Source organism: Balearica regulorum, chromosome 1 (genome assembly GCF_011004875.1).
Source record: "Balearica regulorum gibbericeps isolate bBalReg1 chromosome 1, bBalReg1.pri, whole genome shotgun sequence".
Classification (NCBI taxonomy): Eukaryota; Metazoa; Chordata; class Aves; order Gruiformes; family Gruidae; genus Balearica; species Balearica regulorum.
Window position 1 is genome coordinate 53,126,678 of NC_046184.1, and position 27,870 is coordinate 53,154,547.

At 40.7% G+C, this 27,870-nt stretch overlaps 1 protein-coding gene across 2 annotated transcripts; it reads left to right on the forward strand.

Annotated features, from left to right (window-relative positions):
• Nucleotides 1-281: 281 nt before the first annotated feature.
• On the forward strand, nt 282-27,870 carry SLC17A8 (solute carrier family 17 member 8). 2 transcript variants are annotated; one of them, XM_010313502.2, is made up of 12 exons: nt 282-397; nt 7,626-7,878; nt 10,903-11,021; nt 16,297-16,411; nt 16,886-16,973; nt 18,718-18,804; nt 19,726-19,865; nt 21,408-21,557; nt 23,837-23,969; nt 25,253-25,363; nt 26,745-26,872; nt 27,494-27,870. In XM_010313502.2, the coding sequence occupies exons 1-12, from the start codon at nt 297-299 to the stop codon at nt 27,830-27,832; spliced, it is 1,764 nt and encodes a 587-aa protein (XP_010311804.1). In that variant the 5' UTR covers nt 282-296; the 3' UTR covers nt 27,833-27,870. The 2 variants fall into 2 exon arrangements, with proteins under 2 accessions (XP_010311804.1, XP_075598978.1); XM_075742863.1 differs by lacking the exon at nt 21,408-21,557 and having other exon boundaries at nt 297-397.

A 27,870-nucleotide genomic window follows, 5' to 3' on the forward strand; every position in this document is an offset into this window, starting at 1 on the left:
TACCCGACCCTGCACAGATGCACGGCGGAGCTGCTGCGAGCGCACCGCAGAGTCCCTGAGCGCTTGTGAGGGGTTTTGCTCCAGAGCTCTTTCCCACTGACTTTCTGGCTTTGGAAGATTGGTTTTTAATTTTTTTTTTTTTTTTTCCCCTTCCATGCTCCTTTCTTGAGCAACTGGTTGTTATTGCAGAGGTCACCGAGGGGACGGGCAGAGGCTCCCGAGTCTGGCATCGGGAAATATGACAGCAGAAGTGAATGCTTGTTAACATAAGGGATTTACTGAAGAAGAAAGACAAAATGCCTTTCAAAGGGTTCGGTTCACTGAAGGAAAGATTTTTTAATCCAGGAAAGGAAGAGGTGAAGAACACCGTTAGTGACTCACTGGGGAATCTGAGAAGGTAAAATACAACAGAAAATTCTCAGACAGGTCCATTGGTTCAATATATTAAAGAGAAATGAAGTGTAGAAAAATGTATGAACATAAACCAGAATTTAGAGTTGCAAAATTAGTATCTGAGTTCAGATAGTGAGAGAAACCTTTTTGCAAGACAGAAGATGTAAAAGGAGTACTCTTACAACAGCATATGACTATAGATGATAGAATATTTATATTAAACAAAAAAAAAGGTGAGAATAAGTTATAAAAGTGTTTTAATATTACAAAGAGCATGAAAAAGTGTTTTAATTAAAAAACTTTCAAATAATTAAGCATGAATAATTCTGTGGTTTAGCTTGCATGAGAAAAACTAATGATTTAATGGGAATTAACACTCCCAAATTATGCCACTCTTGAAATTAGACTTAATGTTCCTAAATTACAGAGGCTTTTTTGAAAATCTTGTTCTGAATCAGTAAGGGAAAATGTTTTGAGATGTGTATGTGTGTGTTTACTGAGACTAACAAATTAAAAAGAGAAAAAGGAGAAGCAGCTGTTTGTGAGCAAAAAGAGCAAAAAGATTAAAGGTTTTTATCTTAATCTGACAGTTCATGAAACAACAAACTGAAATTTTTTTATTTTTTGATAAATGAAAATACGATGTAGCAAATGATCAGTTTCATAAAGGGAAAGAGATTTCTCATTTAAAAGGAAGATTATTTCTATTAGTAATGGCCACTGACAACATTTATTTGTGTAATCAATAGATGAGAGCCAGCGGGTTCAGTGGCATTTCTTGCATGCTTGATGTTAAGTGTTTTAAATCTTTGTATGGATCAGGCCAACATTTTAACTGAATGCATTTTTAATGATTGAATTAAATTATATTTGCTTTCATATCCATCCCTTTACCTTCTTTTGGGAATGCTATTTTGAGTCGAGATACAGTTCTTGGCACATCTAAACATGCCTTTGATGACAAGAAAGTATATAATAATCTACATGTATTATACTACAGCTTCTATATGCAAGAAAATAGTTATGTACACTTTTAAAGAAGTTACTAGTATGCACTGTAGATTGCCAGTTACACTATTTCTATACAATGTGAAAAGGGTATCTGTGTTCCACACAGTTTCAACTTAACTTTCCTTCATTTACAGTGTTACAGATGTAGTCTGACATTTTGCTTTTTTTACTTTTATAATACTCTACAGTAATTCCAGGGATTCTGGTTTTATTTTAAAACATCAGGTGAAGTCATTTATTCAATCATAAATTTTCTTTGCTGTGGGCTCTGCTGGCCAATTTGACCAAATACATGTAGGGTTTGTATTTAGTGAGTATGTGATGTGGCAGTACACTGGGTTTGCTACGTGGAAATAGTATGCAAACTTTAAATTATCCAGATTAGTCTCCTCTTGTAGCCATGTATCAAGGATGTCGTGCTGGTACCTACACATTTGACAGTACCAGTATCCAACTTCAGCAACATTGCTACCGAATCAAACCAAATCTGAGTTGAGGTGCAAGATCATCTGCTGGACTTTATTATTATTAGTGGAAGAAAAAATGCAAACAATAAAAGTTTTTTTACTACGTCTGTAGTCAGATCTAAGGATTGCTGCAGGTTAAGCAGTCTCAGGAAATATGCCGTCACGTTTGAAGGTTTCTCTAAGGAATGAAACATGCATGTTTTTAACTTGAACTTCATTCTCTACAGCTTAGCCTATGAATGAGAGCATACACTTCTATTTTTACATGATGGTACATATGTATATGTACCGGCTGCAACCTTGTCTTTGCTCTTCATCCAATCCAAGTGGCTTTAATATGGTGTAAATCAGCAAAGAAATTGGTTTCTCTTCTAGCATTTGATAGGTGATTAAATATATTACTGTGCACTCTTGATTAGGTCTCCGAGTGTGATTTCACTGACTGCCACGTGTCAATGTGGGATCAAAACTAGCAAACAGGGTAGAAAAATACTTTTTAACTTTGGTAAATATGATGAGTCTATGCCTTCCTACCACATTTCCTCTGCCTTGCAAACAAGCGAGCAGACGCAGAAACCAGTGCCTGGCAAGACCAGCTGCCAGGTACCGGCTGCTCCACGGCGATTGTCCACAGACATGTTCAAGTGCTAAAGCACAAGCAACATAAAGCAACTTACTGTCTCCTCACGGGTGTGTAGCAACCTCAAATTATTTTGTGGGCGCCACAAAACAAGAGTTTGTCCACAGGAGGTTACTTTAGGGTAGGTGGATCCTGGAAGGGAGGCAAGGGGACCGAACTGGCAAGACCTGAGAGTTGTCCTTTCTTTAGGCTGTTGCTGGAAGTTTCATTTGTGAGATCTTTGAAGATGTTTTAGAAAAATCTTTTAGATGTTTTGCACAAAATAATTTTTTAAGCAAAATTGAGTTTCTTCTTGATTAGTTAAATACAGTGGGGCATAAAAAAAATAAAATTAGAGGATGCAGACTGGGGTGAATGGAGCCGGGCCTCTGCAAGCCTTATAAGTTTCCCAGAAAAGAAAGCTTTTCCTGCAGAGCTTCTTGGCATGCACAAATACTTTGGGCCTTCCGTGAACTTAGCGTAGTTAAAGAAAAATGAATGAACTAAAGTAAAATCTCAGGCTCTGCCTGCTCTGAGGATTTCAGGAGTCTTGGACCAGCTAACAGCAACTGTGGCCTTACTGACAAAATGGGAACTAAGTGGGTTTACAACTGAATAATGTCACTGTTAATGCAAAAAGTCTTATGGGCCATGTCACGCAGCTGGTGTACGTAGTCTGGGCCCTGACAGGTGTAGCTCTGGCTGCTGCAGATGTCCCTTGATGAATTAGCCTAAACTCCTAAAAATTGCAACTCGAAGCTGGGCAATATACCCTTCCATCGGGCAGGGCTCCTCTGCCTGTGCTGGATCATAGCCTTAGTCCTCTCAAATTTTTCTTTTGCACACATGTACAGAGAGTTTAGTGCACCGCAGCCCATGCAGCACTGTGAACACAATTGGGGGTGTCCAGACTCGGATGGTATGTGAGTCGTGCAAGGCCCCTTGTACAATGGTGTTAGTGCAAGGGCACAACTCACATGTGCAGCGCCGTGCTGCAGCACCCTTGGAGCATCGCTCCAGCGTGCTGAGGCTGTGCTGAGGAGACACTGTGAGGCTGCCCTGCAGCCTGGGAGTGCAGCACCTGTGAGATGCAGTCCCATAGTGCGTATGTTCGAGACATGCCATGAGCTTCATGCAAATACCATGCAGAAACCAGCCAGAGAGGTCCCATGCACTGAGACACTTAAGAGGGTTTGCCTGTGTGTACTGGGATTTTGTACCAATGCATCAGTTTCAAGATTTGGTGTGGACAATTATCACCTGGGCAAATCCCCAGAGAGTAAATGAGATCTCAGAAGATTGTATCTGCTTTTCGATAAATGATTTTTTTTTCGATAGTCAGTGGGTAGGGTTCTGAAGTTATGCCAGGAGCATCAATAATTGTTGCATGTGATGACTGATGCTAGATTTGTACGTGCAAGATTTGAACATTGTGTGTGATTGTGTTGCAGCTGCTTGTGAAAGAGTGTAGTATCTGGTAGAAGTCATTCTAGAATGTGTTCTAACATGTGGCAAATATTAACGTTTCCTCGTTATTGTAGAATCTACGTGTTTTTAGTCAAATGAAATGGAACGGTATGATTCTAGTCCACCTAGTTTATAATTTGAAGAAATAACTAATTCCTATGCTAAAATCCCATAAATACAAATTGGTGAGTGTATATGTGTTCTAGGGATTTTATTTATTACTGATAGGAATTTTTGAAATTTCTTTCAGTCTTCCAAAATTCTGTATATGCCAAAGTCATTCAATAAAGAAGAGAAATTTTGCATGCAGTTATTACAACATTTGGGCACAGAACATGGACACAGATATATTCAAATAGCTTAACTCCTCTTGTGAAGTGTTGTATGTTTACTGAAAGAAGGAAACAGATTGATGTAAGGATGGAATATTTCCCATGCAGCAAAATGCTCTCCTGCGTTACTCAGATAATTAGAGCGCCCTGGCACTGAAGCACTTTCCTTCTAAATCATTGGTGTGAAATGAAAAACTGAAAATTTTCTGTGGTGCTACCAAAATATATGGATCAGTTGGAAGATATAGTTCTCATCTTTTCATGGAGTTGCCATACCATCATTATATACCCGTTCAATAAAATAAGGCCAAAGAGCTAGGTCAGACACTGGCTCTGTGAATGTCTGCACTGCTAATGCTTCATCCCAAGCTCCATTTTTGGACCACTATTGCAAAACAGTTTTCTCCAAGACAAATCTGCTACAGAGGGGTTAATGTTAAGCCTTGGGGGTATGAAAAATAGGGTGTGAATTTGGGGTCATGAATCAGTCCTCAACCTGCTTTTATTGATGAGTAGTTGAATATAATAGCAAAACAATTAATTTCTCCACAAAGGCAATGTTGGCCCATAGTGCTAGTCCTGGCTCACCACTTTTAACAGCGAATTTGGAGCAGAAGGATATTTTCATGCCTATCTGAATTGACAGTCAGCTGAAAATGTCCAGATCGGAACAGATGTTTTGGCTTTGCATGATGTGTCTAATCTTTGCCAGCTGCCCAAAATAATGCACCAATTAAACTCTAATATCTCTCTTATAAATGGAGAGCCTGGTGAAGGTATAAAAATTTGAGGAATTGTGCTTTGATTTAATTCCATCAGTATCTTAGATTATGTTAGAGGAAGACAATTAAATTACTACTTTTTGTTTGTTAATAACTCTTTTGAGATGACAACAGTTCTAAAAAATAATTATTCAATTGTCTTTTCACTTCCTGAGGTCTTTATTTTTGATTTTTTTTATTCAGTTTACATCTACCTACATTAGCGCACAGAGCATGGATTCTATGGTGTCTTCTTTTTAAAGTGCCTGACTGCATTACTCTCTATACTCTCATTTCACTAACAAATGCTGTTTCCCTGCCAATGAATCATAAGATCTCAATCACCTTCAATAACACCACAGTAACATCACATTTCCTGTGTTACCTTGCTTTAATGCAAAGTCTTCCCTCCAGCCTGACAATGAGCTAATGATTTAACTGCAGTTAGCACTGCTTTGAGCAAGGGGTTAAATCAAATAACACCCAGAGTTCTCTTCTGGCCCAAAACACTCTGATTCCAGTATTTCTTGGAAGTGTGAACTGATGGACTGTAACATGTTTTTGTTTTTTTTTTTTCTTGTGCTAAGAATAAGGCTGGAGTAACAGTTTGATGATATGATGTAAAAAAGAATAACATAGTAAATGATGCTTCAGTTAGCCTGTATCTGTAAAGCCTAGAAATGCTGAGATTTTTAAGAGAAATTTCATATTAGAAAGTGAAATTTCATATGGCACCCCAGGAAGCCATACTTACCATCCATATTTGCAAAAGCTTTAGTATAGAGTACTATCTGTTAGATTATGGGTAGTACATTAGATTTACAGCAACTGGAGAAAGCTCTGATTAAACCAACACTGTTCTCCCAAAAACCCCAACCAGCTACTCTACAGGTTGGCCAGGTGTAACCCATCCATATATGCTCTGGCCACATTTCTTTACAGCTGACTTTTATACGGAAAATCAAAGTGCATTAGATTTCAAACACATCCAGCCAGATGCGTGAAAGAAGGAAATAAGTTACTCCTTATCAGAAAAGAGTGAATGAAATAATTTCATCATCTTATGTGGCAGGCTGGGCTTCCTATAGATTAAGTAACTGTTCATATTTTCACAGTACTGAGAGTAACCGCGTGGCAGACACAAAAGGAGCTGGATCCTGAGCTCGCTGCTTCAGCAATGCCAAAACTGAACGTCTTTGTAATGTAGCTGCTGATCGAGGCCCCCCGTCAGCCAACACTTAACTTTACGATTGCGGGTAATGTGGCTGGTCATGTACTCACAGCTAACCATGTGCTTAAGTGTTTCGGCATGTCAGAAAACCATATTCTGCATTTAAAACAAATTCTGCACTTCCTAACAAATGTTAGGAAAGGAAGTATTTATCTCTGGTCCAGGGGTGCGTGTTCGGTTCTTTCTTGCCTCGCCTTTTCTACCCGAGACATTCCCTGGTCCTACAGCGCAGGACTTTAACATCTCCAATCAGACTGGGAGACCAAGTTAATTTTTAATTGCACTATCATGCAATTCCAGAATACATGGAAGTGCCATTTTGTTTAATATGAATGTCTCAGCTGGATTGCTCCTAGGAAAAGGAAACGCTGGATATGCAAAGCCGGAGGAGCTGCGCTCCCATGTTAGCCGGTAGCTGTTGGGCAGCCTCCTGCAGACTGAAGTGGCTGGGTACCATCCGCTCCCATCCCGAGTAAACGGGAGAGCCGCCCGCATCCCTGGCCCCTTCCCTCCTGGGTCCTTCCAGCCACACTGCAGTTGCCACACCAAATTTGATCCCAGGCAAAGCCCTTTCAGCCTCCATTGCTGAAGAGCAGTGAATCAACAGCCCAGAAAGTCACACTCTTCCTTCAGATCTCATTGAATATTAAGTGTCTTACACAAAGGGCAAGACGTTGAACAATAGGAGTTGTGGGGGTTCACTTTGCAATGACCTAAGTCCTTGTGGTGAGAGGATGCTTCAGAGAAGGGGGGACATGTGGCTTCAAATCCCTTCAGGCAGAGAAAGTCTGGGCCTGGCTCTTTTACATCTTAAACAGGTGCTTTTGACACCAGAGCCTCCTCTTCTCTTCAGTACAGCCCTTATTTTTGTCTCACAGGTGAAAATAAAGTCACAGGGAGTTTAGGGCTAAGCAAAACCATGCTTTGTGCTGTATTTGTTCTTTTCTTGAAACCTATTGCCAGCTCTGTTTGGTCGATCTAATTAGAAATAATGATTAATTTCTTCATATGTATATTTTCCTAACAATCAGCAGAATTTATCACAACAGCGCTCAAGAGAGCTCTTACAATTATGCTCATAAATAGCCTGTGAACACTTTTCCAGCTAGCTGTCTGGCTAGGTGGCTTGGATTTACAAACTTCAGAGGTCTTTCATGGAAAAGTGTAGTCTGTGCTAACTCTACACAGCCTGCCCAGCATTAACTCATCACACCACCAAGAGACAAACGCCTGGCAAAGCGATGATTTAACAGCTGACTGGAGCACGTAACTGCCCATCTACGTTTCAGCAAACTTTACCGAGACAGTAAGGCATTTTCATTTTCTCTTTCTTCACCTGTTTAGGAAAATTGATGGCACCAACGCCGAGGAGGATCACATTGAGCTGACGGAAGAGGGGCGGCCCGTGCGGGCAAGCACCCACAAGCAGGCACCATGCGACTGCTACTGCTGTGGGCTGCCTAAGCGCTACATCATTGCCATAATGAGCGGTTTGGGCTTTTGCATCTCCTTCGGAATTAGGTGTAACCTGGGTGTTGCCATCGTGGAAATGGTGAACAATAACACTGTTTATGTTAATGGAAAACCACAGCTGCAGGTGAGAAAACATCTTCCTTTCACTGTTCTGAGCAGAGCTCATGGCAAATTCATCGAAGTGCCACATATCAAAGTACTATGTACACACAGATCAAAACCAGAGACATGTGAATCTGGATTCACATAGATATGTAGGAGCTTAATTTCTATTTAGGTCTCTAAGTCACATAAAAATCTGCAAGATTTGAGGATTTGCAATGTCATACAGGATGTAAGTAGCAGAAATGAGAACTGAATTGGCTTGCATGCCTATCAGGTTCCTGATCTTTCAGTTGTAGACAGATTTTGTTGCGGTGGCAGAAGCTTTTACTGTTTACTATCTCTCAGGGAAGTGCACTCTGATGCTGCTACAGAATAAATGATTAATTGCTGTATGTAGCACTGCACTAACTCTATTCAGGTCAGTAGCTGACTTTCAAGACCTTAAGGTAGTCACTGGCAATAAGGCAACAGGTTTTTACAGGTTGTTGACAATGTGCATTGCTGTTTAGGCGCTAAGCTATTTTCAAATTTGCAGTAGATGGCATGTGGTTCACAGCAGATGCCTACAAACCTTTAAAAACGCACCCAAGAAACCGCAGGTTCAACACATACCTTAGTTTCCCCAGTCCTGCCTTGGTACATAGCTGTGATATCACGAGTCCCTTTATGGACTTTATGAACTTGAACCTCGTATACATTTGTTCTACTTGTTGACTTTTTTTTTATATGTTTTGTATATTTTTGTTCTAACAAATTATTCACAGGAATATTGACTCTTGATGATTCCCCACGTGCTGAGGTCTAGGAGGAAAGCCACTACAGAAGGATAAAGTATCACCAGACCCTCCCAAGGAACAGAGGCTTCCCCCAGCCCATGGATATCCTTTGTTTGTCAGCACATTCCCCGAAACAAAACACATCTCCCAGAGAGGGAGATACCTTCTGCCATGTTTCTAGAGATGAATGAAAAACACTGCAATTATTTATCAGCTTTTCTCCCAAATATTTTAACTTTTGGTAAAGAAAATTGCAGAAAGTGTCTATAGCAAATTTCCAAAGTTAAAAGTATGCCTGCCTGCATAACTCATGGTCATAGGGGCTATTAATCTGCAAAGACCAGAGAAGATACTTGTGATTCTAGGGCTGCAGATTAAATAAATCTTCCCTCCCTTCCTACATTATGCCATGGCAAGTCCTTCAGTGTTTTTGTCTCCCCTTCCTAGCTATCAAGCAGAGTGTTTCTAATCAGACTCAATAAACCCCAGAAAGATTTAGCAAAGTCAACAAAGACTTTCCTAGTTCTTTCTCATCTGCAATCTCCTCTGACCAGCTCTGGCTGCTTAGACTTGTTGCTGAATTTGTATTTATTAATTCCTGCTCCTTGGGGTCCCGCTGTGACTTCCTCATTCCATGCTTCACCCTGGAGCAAGAGAAAGGATGTGCCTGCCTAAGTTGTGAAGCTCAGAAGAGGTAGTTTGAGGAAACTTGGACAAACTCATTGCATGAATCTCAAATTATTCTGTTTGGGCATGAGCGCCTCCTAATGCAGGAACTTTTTGCATGTCTCATGGTATTTCTACCTTCAGAAATTAACACTACCTTGAAACTAAGCTGGAAACCATTAGTAAAAAATTAGGTATTTAAAACCAGAAATGTTTCCTCAGCACAGGAAAGTGGGTCTCTTGTCAGAAGGTATACTGATGGGGAGGGATATCCTTTAGCCCTCTGAAAACACACCTAGCTAATTAATGCCATCTTTCTCCCTGCAGGTCAAATGATGAGCTATTTTCTAGTTTGCTTGTTTGGGGAAAAAAATCAACCTACTGAGCAAAACTAGTTCTTGTTTTTACACACAGAAAGTAATACCAAATAAAAGAAACGTTAAGGTTTATCACTCTAGTTTTCATTTTTCTGTAGTGTTTTAGTGACAGTTTTAATTCAGAATCTAGAAGACACCTGTGCTGCTTCCTCATACGATGCTTAGCCACCTTTCTTTACCATTCCATTAGCATAAAAATGATCCTGAAGCACAAGGGCAGTTTCTCTTGGCTCCAAAACAGCTCTTCTGAACTGAGGGTTCAAGGAGGAAAAGTTGTCACTGCCCTTAATTAGTGTGATTATACTGAGCCAGGCCCTATCTGACCTCCCAGAACGGAGGGCAGGAGGGGCACCTTGGATCCACCTGTCTTTTCTTCACTTCCTCTGTGTTTTGCCCTGGGCTTTGTCTACCCCTCCTCTGAACAAGGTATGTCAAACAGGGTCAACAGAGAACAGCAACGTCCTTGTTCAGGAAGAGCCTTGAGAAGACTGAAACTGCTTGGTATCCAAGGATGAGTTGTATGGAGAAAGTAGTTCTCTTGGCTGCGGACATTTTTGGCTAGGAACCATCTATGACCAGACTGTGGGTGGCCTTCTGTATCCACATGCAGCCCTACAACTTTTAATAAAAGATAAACTAGTCATCTAGCTAGTGTTACCTAGTTTTATTTTCAGATTGCCTTGTCTTCAGGTGTTACCCACCCCAACACCCCCCCTTTTCTGCTCCCACACCACTTAATGCAGATGATGGAGGGTCAGAGTTTGGCCCTGATAAGGAGAACCATGGATAGTACAGGACCAGCCTGACCAGGCAGCTGATCAACCCAAAGGACATGAGCAACCTTGATAATCATGGGGAAATGGATATGGCCATTGAAAGGCATCTGGTCCTTGTTATAACACCGAGCATGTTTCAGGACCAAGCAGCCCAGGGAGAAGCAGTGACAAGCGGCAAAGATGAAGCTCCAGCATTAGCTTCCCTCTGGCTGAAACCCTTCCCCCCGCTCTTACCAACCTGATAGAAAGCTAAGAGCAAAACCAGTAATCTCACATGGGGATTTCACATCCTTTTGCCTTAACTGGCAATATTCAAGCTCAGCAACATCAGTGTAAAGAAACTGCCTTGATTTGGAGGATGAGTGACTCTGTGTGACTTCCAAATAGTGGTTATCTTACAATAAGTATGCTTCAACTTACAGCATTTTTTTTTCTGTGTCCTTTACAGAAAGCCCAATTCAACTGGGATCCAGAGACAGTGGGACTCATTCATGGCTCTTTTTTCTGGGGTTACATTGTGACACAAATTCCAGGAGGGTTCATCTCAAACAAATTGGCTGCTAACAGGTAAGAAAACAATTATCAAAATAATTAACCTTTACAGCCTGATGACCGATTTACATTGATTAAATGATGATTACCAAAATAGTGAATTAATGTAGGAATACACATCTGAAACTGAACATGCAGGTTTTGGTCTATAACCAAAAATAGGACTAGGTTTCCATTATGGGTCTATTGCTGATTCTCCCAATTTAGCTTGCTCATCTCAAATATTTACACTTTTCTTCTCTGAACAATAAAGCTTTCTGGAGAGTGTTAGGAAACATACACCGAATGCTTCAGACAATGATTGTAGTATCTATCTTTCAGAAGTTGCCTTAGTGCTTTTTAGCTCAACACCAAAGAAAAAAATTCCAACAAAATTTTACTTTTCTCCTTTAAAAATTCGCTGTGGACTGAAGCTGGGCATCTAGGAATTATGGAACTACGTATGTTCTGAAGACACAAATCTGTCCTCATGCACATGGATATCCTCACCATGTCTGGATACAGCACCGACTGACTGTCATTAGGGTTCCCTAGAACTTCTAACAGAGCCTCAGAATTTCAGTTTGGTGAACTCTGACCATCTGTACAGATTTCTTCTATGCTCATTGTGTTTGTGGGCTGATTATTATTATTTTTTTTTTAATTCAACTGCTTTTGAAAATGAAAGTAAGAAAAGTAGATAATTCTTCCAAAGCTAACTGTGGTTTCAGGCTTTACTTCAAAAAGTCTTCAGAACTTGGAATATGATCACAACAGAGAGAAGGAGATTATGTGAAGACAACTGGTTGTGAATGAGCTCATGAGATGTGCATGTTAAGGGCATTTGGGATCTACAGATAAAAAAGATGGCTGGTACTCATTTAATTCTCTGCAAACAAGACGTGACTTATCTACAAACACTTTCAGAACTGGAAAAGGTCTTAAAGACTAGTTATATATTTTTTTGCCCCAAATCAAAGTACTTTGCTCTTTGCATTCTGCAAAGAGCTACAGGGGTTACAAGACTGCCTGGGAGTTCTTCCCACCCGTATGCCCCTATGGAAATGACTCCAGGACAGAGTCATTCCATAGAATTGCCCAGAAGTTCAGTCCCAACTCCCCTCTGTCCGTAACCAAAAGTTACTCAGAGATCAGTTTGCACTGCTTCTTCAACAGTACTAGCATCCTCAATTATTCATTTCTCTACCACACAAAAGTGCCTGAGCACAGTATTTTTCCATCTGGCGAATAAGCCAAACAAATTAGCTAAGCTTAATCATTTCCCCAGCCTTTTCAGTCTTGCCACCAGCTTTTGCAGCAGAAGGGCTCCAAAACACAGATGTGCACACTGTTGGCTGAATAATTCAGTATATTATTAGTTTGGCTTTTGTTTCCTTAATTTCTTGCAAACAGTAAAATCGACCGTTTACACTGCAACTCAATGTATGCAGTCAGCCAACTACTTCCTTAGGTGTGTGTTGTGCATATGCACAGAAAGCTGTATTTCTGTCCCCAAGAGACTTTCACACTCAATCTAATTCTACAATACAACATAAAGTTATGGATTTGACTGTCATAACTGGGTTTAGGAGTAGAATTTTCTGAGGAGCGATAAAATCCCAAAGGCTGGGCTCAAAGAGAATTTCTGTTTGTAGTAACAGGATTTACAAGTGTGGCTAACACCATGTTTTTCCTTTATTCCTTGTTTACCCAACCAATTTCAGCTTGGGTAGATTCACCAGTGGTGCTGAGTTTCTGTTTCATAGGGGTTACTTGCTAAGACATAGGGCAGGAAACCAGGAAACCTGGGGCCAGTCTGTGAACCCATCCCCCCAGAAAGACAAACGTTTTCTTTTGTCACGGCCGCACTCTAGCAATGAGATGTATTATTCTATCCTATTATTGACATTATAGATTTAGGTCCAGACTCTTTTGTCATCTGTTTAAATCCTGCTTAGCACTGTGCAACCTTCAAAATACACAGATGCCCCCAAGCCAGGCACTTGTCTAATGCAAATAATGATCTGCAATAATGAGGGATTCAAATGGATCTCAGAACAGCTGGAAATATTGAGTGCTTTATGGTTTTGCATCAAAACCAACTAACACCATGTAGTTTGCTTTACATATTCGCCCAAGTTTGTGTAGGTCTGCATTCCACCAAAAGGTTCGTGAACCATTTAGTGACAATGTCCCTTTAACATGCTGATATCCTCAAATACGCATCCAAATGTAATTTCATCATTGTTTGGTGGTGACAAGGATACATGAAACATAAGGCATCTCCTGATATCAGTTTTCAGTAAGAGCACCCTGCTGAGCAGAGGAGTTTGTCACTGAAGAAGTCTGGTTTGATCCCAAAGTGGCAGCTGGCTGGGGATCACGGCAGAGAGGAGAGAGGAATGTGTGAATCAATTGAACAGAACTGGGATATTTTTAGTCGTGGTGGGGATCAACGTATTTGGGATATACGGCAGTGAACTGCTCAGAAGATGCTGGCTCTTTGTGGAAACACTGCTCGCCCTCTAAAATAGTAGCAGAGAGTGACTGGTTTTAACTCAGTATAAATGATGCATTTACAACCTAGGCGTGTTAGGAGTTGGTGCTAAATGAAGTAGCAGAGATTGGAAACTCAGTCTTCAGAGCTAGCTGTTTGGATAATTAAGTATGTTCTCTTTCTTATGGCTTATTCTTTCATGTGCTTATTAATTTACATAATTTGCTGTAGCTCCCTGAGACCGTCAATAACATTACAATACCAGATCTGATATTTCTATTAGTGGCAAGGAAGTAAGGTGCAAAACTCTTTTCTTCGCTGATCATAATAGACAGCTAAATAATATTTCTCAGCTAAATGTTTACTTGGCTTTGAAAGCAGTCTCCTAAATGTCAAGATATGATCATAGGCTTTGTATTCCAGTTCAGATTTTCAGACTGCTTTCTATATAAATCCGTTCCTTTGTCACTTCCCTCTGCCAGCCTACCCAGCCTCTTTGCTTTTGTGTTCATCTGTTTCTTGTCATTCAGATTATGAGCTGTCTAGGCATGGACTGTTGTTTTTGTCAATAGGTGTACAGAATTTAGATAAAAGAGTGTTGATCTCTGTCTCTAGATTCTTTGCACTATAATACCGCCATTAATACTGCTGTAAATAATAAGCCCAGGTTCAAAAAATGAGGTGACATATATTTCCTGTGAATAAATTTTCAAAAAGAGACTGAAATGTAAACAATTGAAATACTTATTTAAAAAAACAAAAAAAAGAAAAAGAGTGGCAACAAAAGGTTTTAAAACTTTATAAACATCTTGAAGTGGAGCATGATAAACAGCTATGCACAATAAGATGTGTGTATGTCTTTTTGGCAGAAAAATCAAAAGAGAGAGAAATACTGCTGTTGTCCAAATCATACAATTTCAAATAAAACATCTGTCTAATACTATTCATGTATCAGAATGAAGCTTAACGTGTCTAATGCTATTCATGTATCAGAATGAAGCTTAACGTGTCTTTTTGAAATGCCACACGCGTAACAAGACAATTCAAAACTTGTTAAACGTCACTGAATTTGAGTAGTTTGAAAAAGGAATGTGAATGATTGTCCACAAACAGCAGCATGCTGCTACCTAACATCAGCGTGGCTAGGAGTTGCGGGCCTTTAACAAAAGGGGCTGCTTTACTCTTAGGGTGTCACCTTGAGCCTTGGACCAAGACAGGGCAGCTTTGGGCTGATCTCCCACCTCCTAAGTGCTGTGGTCCCCACGGCCACCTACCGCTGCAACTTTCTATCTGCAGAACGAAAGATCTCTTGCACAAAGGCAGTCTGCAGGGAGCCAGACATGGTTGCTTTGAATTGCAGACAACACAAAGAAGACAGAAAACTGCTGAGGATTAGCAGTAATCCATTCAGTTCAAATGGTGCTTGGCAGTTGTGGAGAACTCCTACTGCCAACTATGATATTTTTCAGTGCTGTAATAGGATCTTAGAGCGGTTCCTCATGTATATCAGCTTCCACAGATGCTGGGAGTAGTGAACTCTCGATATTCAGAGAATGCATGACGTAGTTATTGAACCCCATTCATTGCACAGAAAGGAAACCTGAGACTTCAGTCAGCCAGATGTGAAGATATATGAAATCTAATAAATCAAGTACAGCTCATTCCTGCTAATGGTAGTAATTTCAGTGATTGTTCGGGTTGGTTATTCCCAGTCTCTTTCTTGGTTTCCAGTGCTGTTTTTCATGGTGCATCAGCCTCAGGTTTCAAATGAGCTCCCCAGATGTCCTTTCACAAGCTGGGCATGCAGGGATGCTTTTCCCTTGCACTGCAGCATCAGTGCCTGGCAAACCTGCAGCCCATGCCGTACTGAAATGACTGCCCTGCAGCCCAGCTGTCTTCCATGTCTAGTGTCTCTGTTGTTTATTATTCATACAGGGTGGTAAGTGTGCACCACTTTTCAGCGAAACGTAGGAAAGCCCGTGTCCGTGTTGGGAAAAGCTCCCACAGGCTGTGGTGAGTGAGGCAGACACGGCTTTGAGTGCTACCCCAGGGTCTCTGAGAAGCCTGGACTTTCCGGGATGGTGCTTGGATCCATTACCACCACACAGAGGTTTCTGCTGTCTGCTTCTCTAATGGGTGCTAACGTTTGGGAGTCTGAAAATGATTTCCCAAAGGCACAGGGTCCTCCCAGGTGCATTTAGAGCCTCAACTGATTCGTGTCCATCTGCAGCAAGTGCTCTTCCCAAGCAGGTTAACAAAATATTTATATCATGTTTTTCACAGAAGTTGTTTTGTAAAAATGCCCCTTCTATGATGTCAGTCACAAAGGACACTTATAGCTGTTATTTAGAGAAGTGACACTGGAAAGGAGTTGATCTTAAGCAGCACTATTATACAGCACATACCCATGTTCAGAGAGGCACTTAAACCAGACTTTACCTGATTTAAGTTAAACCCTATTGATATAACAGAATTTAAGTACTTCCCAGGATAGCAATGCTTCTCTCAGGTCAGGACTCATATAAACATCTTAGCTTCCAGTACCAGCACCCAAATCTATTCCTCCGGTACAAAGAAAAATCCAGCAGCTTTGTTTAAGTACGTGTAAAATTTCAGTTCTTTCAGAGAAAAAAAAAAAAAAATGTATTGACCATATGGGGATTGTCCCCTTTTGCCAATAAGGGGACTTCACAAGTATTTGGGTTGGTGAGATCGTGGTATGTGAGATTGTCTCTGCAACTGTACTCAAGAACAGTGTTGCTTCTGAAAAATAGACAATAACTATATTCCCTTTCATGTTCCTTTTTTCCATAGGGTATTTGGAGCAGCTATCTTTCTAACATCTACACTGAACATGTTCATTCCTTCTGCAGCAAGAGTGCATTATGGCTGCGTGATGTTTGTAAGGATTCTGCAAGGTCTGGTCGAGGTAGGAGCACTTGCCATTTTGGTCCTTTCATACAGAATTTGTTTTTGGAGATTTGGTTCTAAAAAAATCATAAGATCTTTTGGTCAGGTTTTCTCATCAATCTACATTTTTACTTGTTACTCATATTTAGGCTGATAATCTTTTAATCGTACCGATTTATATTTTAAAGTTTACTTAAAAAGAAATGAAAAGTTTAGGTTTCTGGTGCTGCATTTTGATCTATTTTAGTTTACTTTTGCCATCCACTGCATGTACCAAACAGCATTTTTACCCCAGGACGCATTGCCATTTAAGCGATTATCCAAATTAGTTTGACATCTTTGCACCCAAACAACAGAGCTCTTCCAGGCTTACCTAACCCTTCCTAAATCATTCCACGGTGACAAACAGCTAGACAGGTTGGAGAGTATCAGCAACTGCTTGAAGCAGGAATGCAGTGAAAGCAAATTATATGACTTGTGAAATATCTGCCAGGGTGTCACCTACCCAGCCTGCCATGGGATGTGGAGTAAGTGGGCTCCTCCGCTGGAGAGAAGCAGGCTGGCCACCACATCATTCTGTGGTAAGTTGATAGGCTTATATGGTTTATGTAAGTACATATATAAGTACATATCTAAAAAAGTCCAGATATGCAGAATAATGGGCAGGAATGGTTCTGCTGTAATTTCAAATGCGCTGTGTCGGCAGTGAAGGAAAAGGCACTACTCATTACTTCACTCTGTCATTTCCCTCTAAGACACCTTCATCATGTATATTTGGTGTGTTCCTTTACATTTGAAACAGGGAAATTGGGACAATGAGCTGTTGTCAAATAATACTGGAGAAAAATCAGAAATATAAGGCCTTTGAAGAATAAGCAGTTGGGAAAGGTGGAAGAGGAAACAATGAAAATAAATGTAGGTTGTGGGGTAAAACCAGCTGAAGATGAATGTCTGTGGGCAGAATATTCAATAAAAAATGTAAAAGTTAGAGGGAAAAACAGTCTGTTCATTGGCAGCGGAACTGAAAGGCTAGGAAAAATACAGCACTAAAATACAGGAGAAAGGTTAAAAGGAGTGAAACAAGAGAAAAAAAAGCAGATTTTCATATTATGGGAATTTTATTTTTATTACAGATGGCTCCAGGATTTAGTGATTATTTATGTATTTCCATTTTCTGTAGAAGAACAGACCAAAAGAGAAGCCCCTCCATGCTCAATGCTCTCTCCTTGAAATCGTAGCACCGGGTAGAGAAAGATCCATCGTGCAGCCCAGCACTCATTTTAGTAGCTATAGATCACAGATTCTTGCACTTGAGAGGTGCACAGGAACAGTGGAAAAATTAGGAAACCCCATGTTAATCAGGTTCCTGGTTTCTCTGGTCGTATTCTTGCCTGGGGCTTTGCTATTGCTGTAGGAAAAATGAATTTCACAGAGACAAGGGAAAAAGGTCACTGTGAACCATTGCGGAGAAGTATTTGCTAATGAGCAGAGCATTAACAAATGTTCATTAACAAAGTATGTTGTAGTCTTAAAACGACAAGTATCTCATTTCCTAGAATAAATCAAAGCACCGCTTCTTGCATGTTAAGCCACTGGTACCGTCTTGCACTGAACCCAAATGTCCAGATCACATGAATTCTCCCTACGGTCTTTGTGGAAATTCCTTTCCAAGCACTTAAATACTCATGTCTCTCTACAAATCCCTTGGAAACCTTGGCACAGACCATTTTTTAATGCTTTTTTTCCCTGACAACTTTTGCCTATTTATTCCAGATGTTTGTTCATGCTGTTGATATGAACTAAACACGGTTAAACAGACTGAGGGTTGGTCTCAACACCCCCTCTACTAGCAGCACTTGTAGGATCATGGGGCTAGAACCACCACAAGAGCCTCCCAGCACATCTGCAACCATCAGTATTTCTGGACACCAAGAAGGCTTCTGAAATTTGGGCCTTTAGCTTCTCTGGAGCTCACCTCATATGCCACAGGGTTAGGAGGGATTCCCCACTTCAGTGTGCACAGCTTACACCTGTGTGGTGGTTTGCCATCAGTTTCAGCTTTGCAAATCCCATTTACCTACAGGGCACAGCCCTTCTAGCTGCAAAATGAGACTAGTGATCCCACACCGGTGAGGGCCAGTCCCTCCCACACCCCAAGCTAAATTTTACCATTGCCACCCCACTCCCCACGTTCACAAGAAAGCATGGTGCCAATCGGCCAGTGGCATCCCTCCAGTTCTGCCCCCCTGAGCACCTGCCTGGATCATCTGCACTGGAGGCTGGGCTATCATAGCTGACGTTTTCTTAATCCTTTTTTCTCCTCAGGGTCCTACGCAGGTGCGGTGGTCGCCATGCCACTGGCAGGTGTGCTGGTACAGTATATAGGATGGTCATCAGTCTTTTATATTTATGGTGAGTTGCTTAACATAAAGGATCTCTGCGACTAGACTGGTACTGCCAGCAGTTTTGTTAAACCTGTATAACAAGTATGGATCAAAGTTTTTTTGGGGAATGTAGATGTTGCAAATGGGTATTCCAATTTATTCTCTACTTATTGCGGCTTCTGAAAGCTTTTATTTTGTAATCATCTGTTGTAAAATGTTTGAAAATTGTAATGACCAGGCTACAGCCCATGGTCACCCAGTGACAGAGTTGGATGCAGTTGCAAAGGTTGGTCTCTGCAGCACAAACTCGTATGTGATACGTGTCCCAGAGCGCACACTAACAGTGAACGTTAAAGCATATGCTGCTGATGGGGAGCCGAATGCCTCTGAAACCTTCTGCCCTGAGACATCTGCCCCATGCTGCACACCCTCGGTAAAATCAGTGCAAAGTGGTCCCACCACAGGGGTACGACCTTGTGGCTGGCTGTGATGCTCGTGCTTCGCCCTACAGTGCATGACAGAGCTGCCTCAAACCTGGCCTCACACATCAGCAGCCCAGTTAAGATGGGTGTTCTCTGTTTTCTCTGGAGACACAGAGTGTACCATAAAATGTGCCATTGCAACCTGATTGTGAAGTTCTTTCACACAGTTTGTGACTGTGTCATGACCAGTCTGCCTTTTTCCCTTCCCCAGGTTCCACGTAAAGCTTTGCTTCTGCCTTTTCTCTGCCCCATGCATATCATGTAATACAAGTTACAAAATGCTCAAACACTTTGCAATCAGGTATACAATATACACAGAGTTAGTTATCATGTTTTCTTACTTCCCTGGCCATCTTTTCTATGCAGATTTGGTTTAGTTGGGTCTTGAAACAAACTTCAAAGCCTGCAGATACTTAAGCATGGCTTTATTGGCTTTTAAAACAGCTTTGCTTTTCCTGCCTCTGCAGGAATGTTTGGGATTGTCTGGTACGTGTTCTGGCTGCTTCATGCCTATGAGAGCCCAGCTGCACATCCAACAATAACCAATGAAGAAAAGATATATATAGAGACAAGTATCGGAGAAGGATCCAGCCTAGCTAGTGCAAGTGTAAGTAAAAACGTTATAATTTGTGAGCACTTCACACCAGATGACCATATGACTGGATGGATACTATTAGCCACGTGACAGCAGCAGAACTATTTGCTGTTGATGTTTAGCGGCTTTTGCTTTTATGAAGATTACAGGATCAGGGTCATGCAGCTGGACAGGACGAGTTCAGCTACGGGCAAAATACATAGTGCTGTTTCAGCTCTCGGCTTGTAGAGACTCCCTAATCTGGGGAGGGAACGGAGTGGGGAGAGAGGAGAGACAACACATTGATCTCCTGCTCTTGACTAACTATCATGTTTGTTCTAAAAAATATTAATGGAAATAAGCTAAATAAGAAACTGGCTCCAAAAGTTAAATTATCCAGTTGCCTTCTGAGCTCTTATTAAGGATGATTTAAATTCTGAAAGTTTAAGGACACAGTTTCTGCCCTGCTCACTCTCACAGCAGCTCAGCTCGTTGTTTTAAGACTCCCCTCCTCTCTCTGAAAGGACCCTGGAAGATCCTGGAAACTTAAAACTAAAACCTATTTCCCCATCAAACTTTTCTCGATTTCCTTAAATAACTAATTTTTGCTAGTGGTAAAAAACAATCTGTTTCTTGATAAACTGTTCCTTCTTGGCTTTTACTCTAGAATATTCTGGAGCAAAATAACTCCAAACTCTTTTCTCTACATGTTTTGTATAATAGCTTTGCTGAGAGTATAAAGTACCGGAGTCCTTTTGGGCATGCTCCTGAAGTTTGGCTGAAGTCACTCAGGTCTTGGCTGGAAACACACACACTCGTTACAGGTCATGGTTTTCCTCTTGCTGTACACTGGTTTTACTGCAGAGGACACTACTACCACCACCATGTGTTCACACATGACCACAGGCATACGGCTGCCTGTAGAACACAACTACCATTCAAAAAAAAGGAGAATGTCAATGTATATTGCTATAGTTACATATTTCAGCTTCTGATTTGAATTCTAATATAAGTGAATAGGGCTCTAAAGTGTTTTTCTTCCTGCTGTATGGAGTATTGAGGCATAAATAGAAACTGGAAATGCCAAAAGCAAGTTATAGAAATCAAATCCTCTACCAGAGATTTTTTTTTACTGAATGAAATGGATTGAAGCAGGTAGCTACCTATTGCTGCAGTACCACATATTTCTTAGCTTGGATAATTCTTTTTTCACAATCCTTTCAGTGGAATGTCTCAAACTGCATCATGCCAAAAAGCAGGGAACAGCACAAGGTTTTCCTCTAGTTTTCTTTGATTCTGTTATTGACCCTGTTATCCCAATAGCAGGATTCCAGAAGACTTTGTGTGATTTCAGTAAGTAGAGAAATAATAGTACAGCAGTCATCTTAAAAATCCTAACTGTCCTAAGAAAGTTTCTCTATTTGTCTTTTGCCACTAATCCAAGAGATATCTTTCACTTGCACTGTAAATGATTTGCAGTGTAAATTGGATGCAATGTACTGGATAGTCCTCATACTAAAAGATACTGCCTTCTGCCTACTCAAAAATGACGTGTTTTTTTTATTGTTTTCCTAGAAATTTAGTACTCCCTGGAAGAGATTTTTCACTTCAATGCCAGTTTATGCAATCATTGTGGCAAACTTTTGTAGAAGCTGGACCTTCTATTTGCTCCTTATAAGTCAGCCTGCTTACTTTGAAGAAGTCTTTGGGTTTGCAATAAGCAAGGTAAATGTCTGAGATGAAGCAGTGACCTTCAGACTTCACCCTATGAGATGCAGAGTGCTTGAAGATCCCCACATTTCTCTGGAGTCATTACAGTAGCTTATTCACAGTAGTTCTGGTGATCTGATAGTTCACATACTTCTGGTGATCTGATAGAAATTTGGCTTGCATCAAATTATTAGCAAAAGAAAAGAACTGAAAAGTTGTTTTGGGAAAGAGTTGATTAAAAAATCACATATATCATGAAAACCACAAGGTAAGTAAATAGAAATATACATTTTTGTTTAGTGCTGTCAGTTTAGCATTACTCGCCAGGTAATTTTTATCCTTTTTTTTTAATTTTATGTCATTTCTTTTCATTGACAATGAGGGGTCAAATTCTTTATGGATTGATATTCCCTGCCACTGCCACTGCCATTTCATTAAAGGCAGTACTATTACACTCCCTCTTCAGAGCATGAATGAGGACTTCAGAATATTTGTTCCAGAAAAGTTTTCCCAACCTTCCTTTAAAAAAACCTACTTGCTATATTGTAAATTATTGTCAAGCAAGTGTAATCCTGCAAACCAATAACAAACAACATCATTATCTGTGTGGTCTGGGAGCACCAGTGTGCCCAGGTTCTGCAATGCTGTTGTGGTAGCAATGACACTCAATGGCCAAGCACAGCACGGAGATGAAGAACAGGGGTATTGAGACAAAATAGGTTTGTTTATTATGAATTGCCTTTCAGAAATGGCAGAGTTGCATGTCTGTGTACCTCACTAGTTAAAAACTAATGTAAAACTGACTCAGTGTTCATGTAAGGAGGTTGCACATCCTAGAAAATAAACACCAACTTCTCACTAAATTACTTCCTCAAAGAAAAGCTTCTAGAAAGTGACATGCTGATCACTAAAACGCCACAAAATTGTCTTTTTGCATATCTGGGATAAGTACCAGAGCTAACAGAAACAATAACCCTTTCACAGAAAATTCTTCAAGGGGAAGTCACACTTGACCAACTTGATAAACTTCTGTGATGAAATGACTGCCCTGGTAGACAAGGGGAGAGCAGTGGATATTGTCTACCTAGACGTCAGTAATGCCTTGGACACCGTCTCCCATAAGATGCTCATAGACAAGATGTTGATGTACAGGCTGGTTGAGCAGACAGTGAGGTGGATTGAAAACTGGCTGAATGGCTGGATCCAGAGGGTGGTGATCAGTGTCATGAAGTCTAGTTGGAGGCCAGTAACTAGCAGTGTACCCCTGGGGTCAATACTGGGTCTGATCCTGTTTGACTTCATTAATTATCTGGGTGATGGAGCGGAGTGTACCCTCAGCAAGTTTGTAGATGACACAAAACTGGGAGGAGAGGCTGATATGCCAGAGGGTTGTGCTGCCATCCACAGGGACTTTGACAGGCTGAAGAAATGTGCTGATAGGCACCTCATGAAGTTCAGTGAGGGGAAATGCAAAGTCCTGCACCTGGGGAGGAACAAGCCCATGCACCGTTACATGCTGGGGGCCCACACAGCTGGAAAACAGCTTTGCAGAAAAGGATCTGGGGGTCCTGGTGGATACCAGGTTGAACATGAGCCAGCAACATGCCCTTGCAGTAAAGAAGGTGAATAGTATCCTGCACTGCATTAGGCAAAATATTGCCAGCAGGTAGAGGAAGGTGATCTTTCCCCTCTACACAGCACTAATGAGGCCATACCTGGAGTACTATATCCAGTTCTGGGCTCCCTAGTATAAGAGGGACATGGACATACTGGAGAGAGTCCAATGAAGGTCCTCAAAGATGATTAAGGAAATGGAGCATCTCCAGTTCCTATGAGGAAAGGCTCAGAGCTGGGACAGTTTAGCCTGGAGAAGAGAAGGCTCAGGGGAAATCTCACCTCTGTATACAAATACCTGAAGGGATGGTGCAAAGGCGACAGAGCCAGACTCTTCTCAGTGGTGCCCAGTGACAGGACCAGAAGCCATGGGCACAAACTGGAGCACAGGAGGTCCCGTCCGAACATCAGGAAACACTTTTTTACTCTGAGGGTGACTGAGCACTTGCACAGGTTGCCCAGAGAGGTTGTGGAGTCTCCATCCTAAGGTTACCCAGGTTTTGATTGCAGGTCCTGTTGGAGGAAAGGTCTGCAATCCTCTCACACAAGGATCCAGGATAAAAATGTGTCCAATGGAGGGTGGGGGGAAAAGAGGTAAAGAAAAGTTATGGATTCTGTTTTCTTCGCCCCAAATCCTGAGGGAGGACACGAGCAGTAAGCACTCATTTGTCTTATTGCAGGTTGGCCTTTTGTCGGCAGTTCCTCACATGGTCATGACAATCATCGTACCCATTGGAGGGCAGCTAGCTGACTTCTTACGGAGCAGGAAGATTTTAACCACTACCATTGTAAGGAAGGTCATGAATTGTGGAGGTACTATTGGATTCTGAAAATACAGTATTTCAATTGTGTGCTGCAGTTGATGCAGATACCAAAGTTTGATCCATGTTTAGTTGTAAGAAGAGACAAATTACTCTAGATTGCATTTTCAGCTGGTTAATCTGAAACATTTAATGGAGAGCTGATGTTAGATGTCCTCATGGTATAAATACTTACTCATATGAGCATGCTTTTAAAAAAGGAGGGGGCAAGAAGCCTGGTTAATAACTAGAACGGTAATAAGAACTGGCTCAGAAGGGTAGTGTGATGAAACAGGCCTCATCCTGCAATCTCATACGACAAAGCTAACCATGTACTGTGGTGCTGGAGAGGCCCTTTCCCAGCGGACACAGCCTTGCAATAACTGGCCATGTTCCTGTGTGCTACTTCCAGAAGAACCGACTGGCAAGTTTAGACTGGAAGTGTTGGGTAAAAGAAAGGCTGGGGACGGACAGACTCACCCATTCTTACTCAGCACAAAATAATTTGTTTCCAGTTCAGTCACTGAACTGAAAAATCAATGACATCTACATGTAAGGAAGATAGTAAGACCAAAAATTTCAAGCCAGATAGCCTGAGGAGCTGCTCTCCTCTGCCAATTTCTGGCTTACATTATTAATGGACAGCACAGGCTGCCTGAAATAGAGATGCCTGCAGTCAGAGATGCCATGCAGCTCAGCTATGCATATTCACAAAGGATTCTCAGATTCATTGTATTTTTAGGGTGTATTTATAGTGTCATTCAAAATAATAAACAGAAGGATTGTCATGTTACATACTAGAAAATGTGAATTTGCGGTAATGGCAGAGACTGGAAGTTCCCTGTGATACCCAGGGATGCCCTATTGTGTTGGTGGCACGCTTGTCTGAAAAATGCTCGTGTTCCATTTGCCAAGAACATCTCATGTCATTACAACCATGAGACATTGAAGGCAAGAAGTATTATTCTCCTTTCCTTACCATGTTTGTGCATTTGTGAATTTTTCAGTGCTTTGCATGGTCTTTTTCTCCTTGTTTCCCCGTACTGCTCAGCGAGTTAATTTCACCAATGGCTTGGGTCATTTGCACAGCAATGAGGAGAAAAAAGTATATTGTTAAACAATAAATATTCAAATATTTCTGTGAATCCACAAAGCTGCCAAGTATTTTAAAGAATAACTAGAAGATACAAAATAATTTTATTTCATTTTAAGTTGCTATTCTGGCTAGATCTTATTAGTATCTCTGTGACCAATACTAATTTAAATGTAATTTATTTCCATGTGTTTCATTTGAAGGCTTTGGGATGGAAGCAACCTTGCTTTTGGTGGTTGGTTATTCTCATACAAAAGGTGTGGCTATTTCCTTTCTGGTCTTAGCAGTGGGCTTCAGTGGCTTTGCAATTTCAGGTAAGAATTATTCTTACTAGTGGTTTTACTATTAGTGATAAAAGTGATGTTGTTATTCCCACTGTTGTTACTGTCATAATTTCTATTATTCTGTTTGCTCTTAATGTGGCTGCTTACGGGGTATTCCCTAATTCTTCCCACATCAGAAATAATTTACTTCAGTATCTATAAAAAGTGTTGCAGATAGGACATGAAACTTTGAAAGAACCTGCTCTTTATTGATTCCCGTTTACATCAGCTGTGTGCTGTTATTTTCTAATGTACTTTCACAGTGTCAGCCACCTTTTTTTCTTCCATAAACAGTATCCCTAAAAGGAGAGAGAGAGAGAATTACTCTGGAATGAATAGTTGCTCAAAGGCTATCAGTTGCAGCCCTGCTCCCAGCCCTAGCTGCCAGTTTCTGCTTTCTAGGTCAGTCCTCTCTCTGTTGTGTCCCATAACCAGCCCTTCCCCAGAACTGCTGTTTCTAACACTTTCATGGGTCTCACTGGTTTCAGGCTGACTTTTTTATTAAAAAAAAAACAAACACCCTTTTGTTATGAAGATGGAAGGCCATCAGCTAGCAGACTGCCAAGAAGATGGATCTATTGAGCAAAATTGACCAGCAAAGTAACTGCTGGTCTTCATTTGTTTAGGGATTATGCAGATAGGATGTAGTTTTGCTACTCAGTTATGAAGTGCTTGCATAGCAGGCAATCAATTAATTTTTATTGCAGGATTTTCCCAGTACTTTTTATTGTATTTAATCCCATGGACTTGGAATTCATCACCCTTTCTTGTGATCACCCATAGCTCATATGACTAATTTTCATTACCTAAAGCTAATACCTAAATATCTGAGCTGATTTTTACTATTTCTTTTTATTTCTAAATAAAATATGTACCCAAAAGATATGCTACAGTAAAGGTATTTTTTTTTCCTACTGGTTTATATTCTGGGTTTTATCATGTTGTTAAACTGCTACTTAAAGTACAGGAAAATGTGTATTAAAAACTACTACTACTACCTTAATAAAAAGTTATCAGACATTTGATAAACATGAGGCATTCATTCCTTAATTAAAAAGGTTTGCTGAGTGCATTGTTTCGGTATAAGAAGATGGGAAGCACAGATACTCTAAACGAGGCCAAAACAAACCATATTTTCTATACAACATGATCCCCAAAGGTGGGGAAAAAAAGAAGTTTTGAAAAAAGAATAAAGAGTTGCAACATATTTGCCATCTTTATCACCAAGAAAATACTACCCTTCTTTCTCATATATATAGTAATGGGGTTTCCTACCTGTTTCAGGCTTCTTTAGCCAGAAGGGCTGTTGAAAGCCCTGTTGGTCTGGTAGCGCAAAGCTGTATAGTTGACCATTGTCTCTCATTTGTTGTAGGATTCAACGTGAATCACTTGGACATAGCCCCACGTTACGCAAGCATTCTGATGGGGATCTCCAATGGCGTGGGGACGCTGTCTGGCATGGTGTGCCCGCTCATCGTTGGTGCAATGACAAAACATAAGGTAACATTTCTCCATGTTTTCGAGGAAAAGGATTAGGTAATGCAACAAAAATTAAGACATTTCAAAGCTTCCTGGGAACTCCATTTCATCATCAATCTCTGCAGCTGTTTTCTGTTGTTGTTTGTTTTAAACATTCACTTTTACAATATCACAGGGGCCAGATTCTTGGCTATTATAAACTAATTATCTATGCAGGGAGATATTATTTAATACGACCTGAGGCTGCGTCTCTGCAATATCTCCGTACTACCAGCTAATGCTTATAAGACTAGGGAAACTCCTCTACAACGCATCCCTTGTAGGGTTCCTAAGCAATCACCGATCTACAATAAGATTAACTTAGTTGTTAGAAAAATCCCTGCATTTCCAACTCCATGAATATTTCACATGCAAGAGAGAAACTTCACTGTGAAGAAAAAAAAAAACAAAACCAAAACGTTATTTTATTTTACTAACCATTGTTATGAAAAAAAAAAATCTTCACAGTGACTCTCATCAATTGCTCTATCTGTAACATCAGTGATCATGGTCATTGTTCAATAGGTGCTAATTCATGGTCTAATTGAGAGCGTAATATTTCTTTTTACTGCAAACTTAATGAGACCTGCACCATTCTTTCAGACCCGGGAAGAATGGCAAAACGTCTTTCTGATCGCAGCCCTGGTACATTACAGTGGAGTGATATTCTACGCTATCTTTGCTTCTGGGGAGAAGCAGGAATGGGCTGACCCTGAAAACCTCAGTGAAGAGAAATGTGGCATAATTGATCAGGATGAACTGGCTGAAGAAACAGAGATGAACAATGAAACTTTTGTAAGTCCAAAGAAAATGTACGGTGCTACCAGTCAAAACAGCGAAGTACAGAGGAGGGAATGGAGAAAGCAAAAGCAAGTAACTCAAGATGTGGAAGAACAGACTTCTTACCATTATGAAAATGGAAATTTTCAAGATTTGTCATAATACTTGAAATTGTAAGGTTTGTATAGCAGCTACTCCCA

Coding starts and splice junctions, on each gene's coding strand:
- SLC17A8 (XM_010313502.2), top strand. CDS start 297: ATGCCTTTCAAAGGGTTCGGTTCACTGAAGGAAAGATTTTTTAATCCA. Junction 7,879..10,902: donor ATGGAAAACCACAGCTGCAG/GTGAGAAAACAT, acceptor TGTCCTTTACAG/AAAGCCCAATTCAACTGGGA. Junction 19,866..21,407: donor CCAGCCTAGCTAGTGCAAGT/GTAAGTAAAAAC, acceptor TTGTTTTCCTAG/AAATTTAGTACTCCCTGGAA.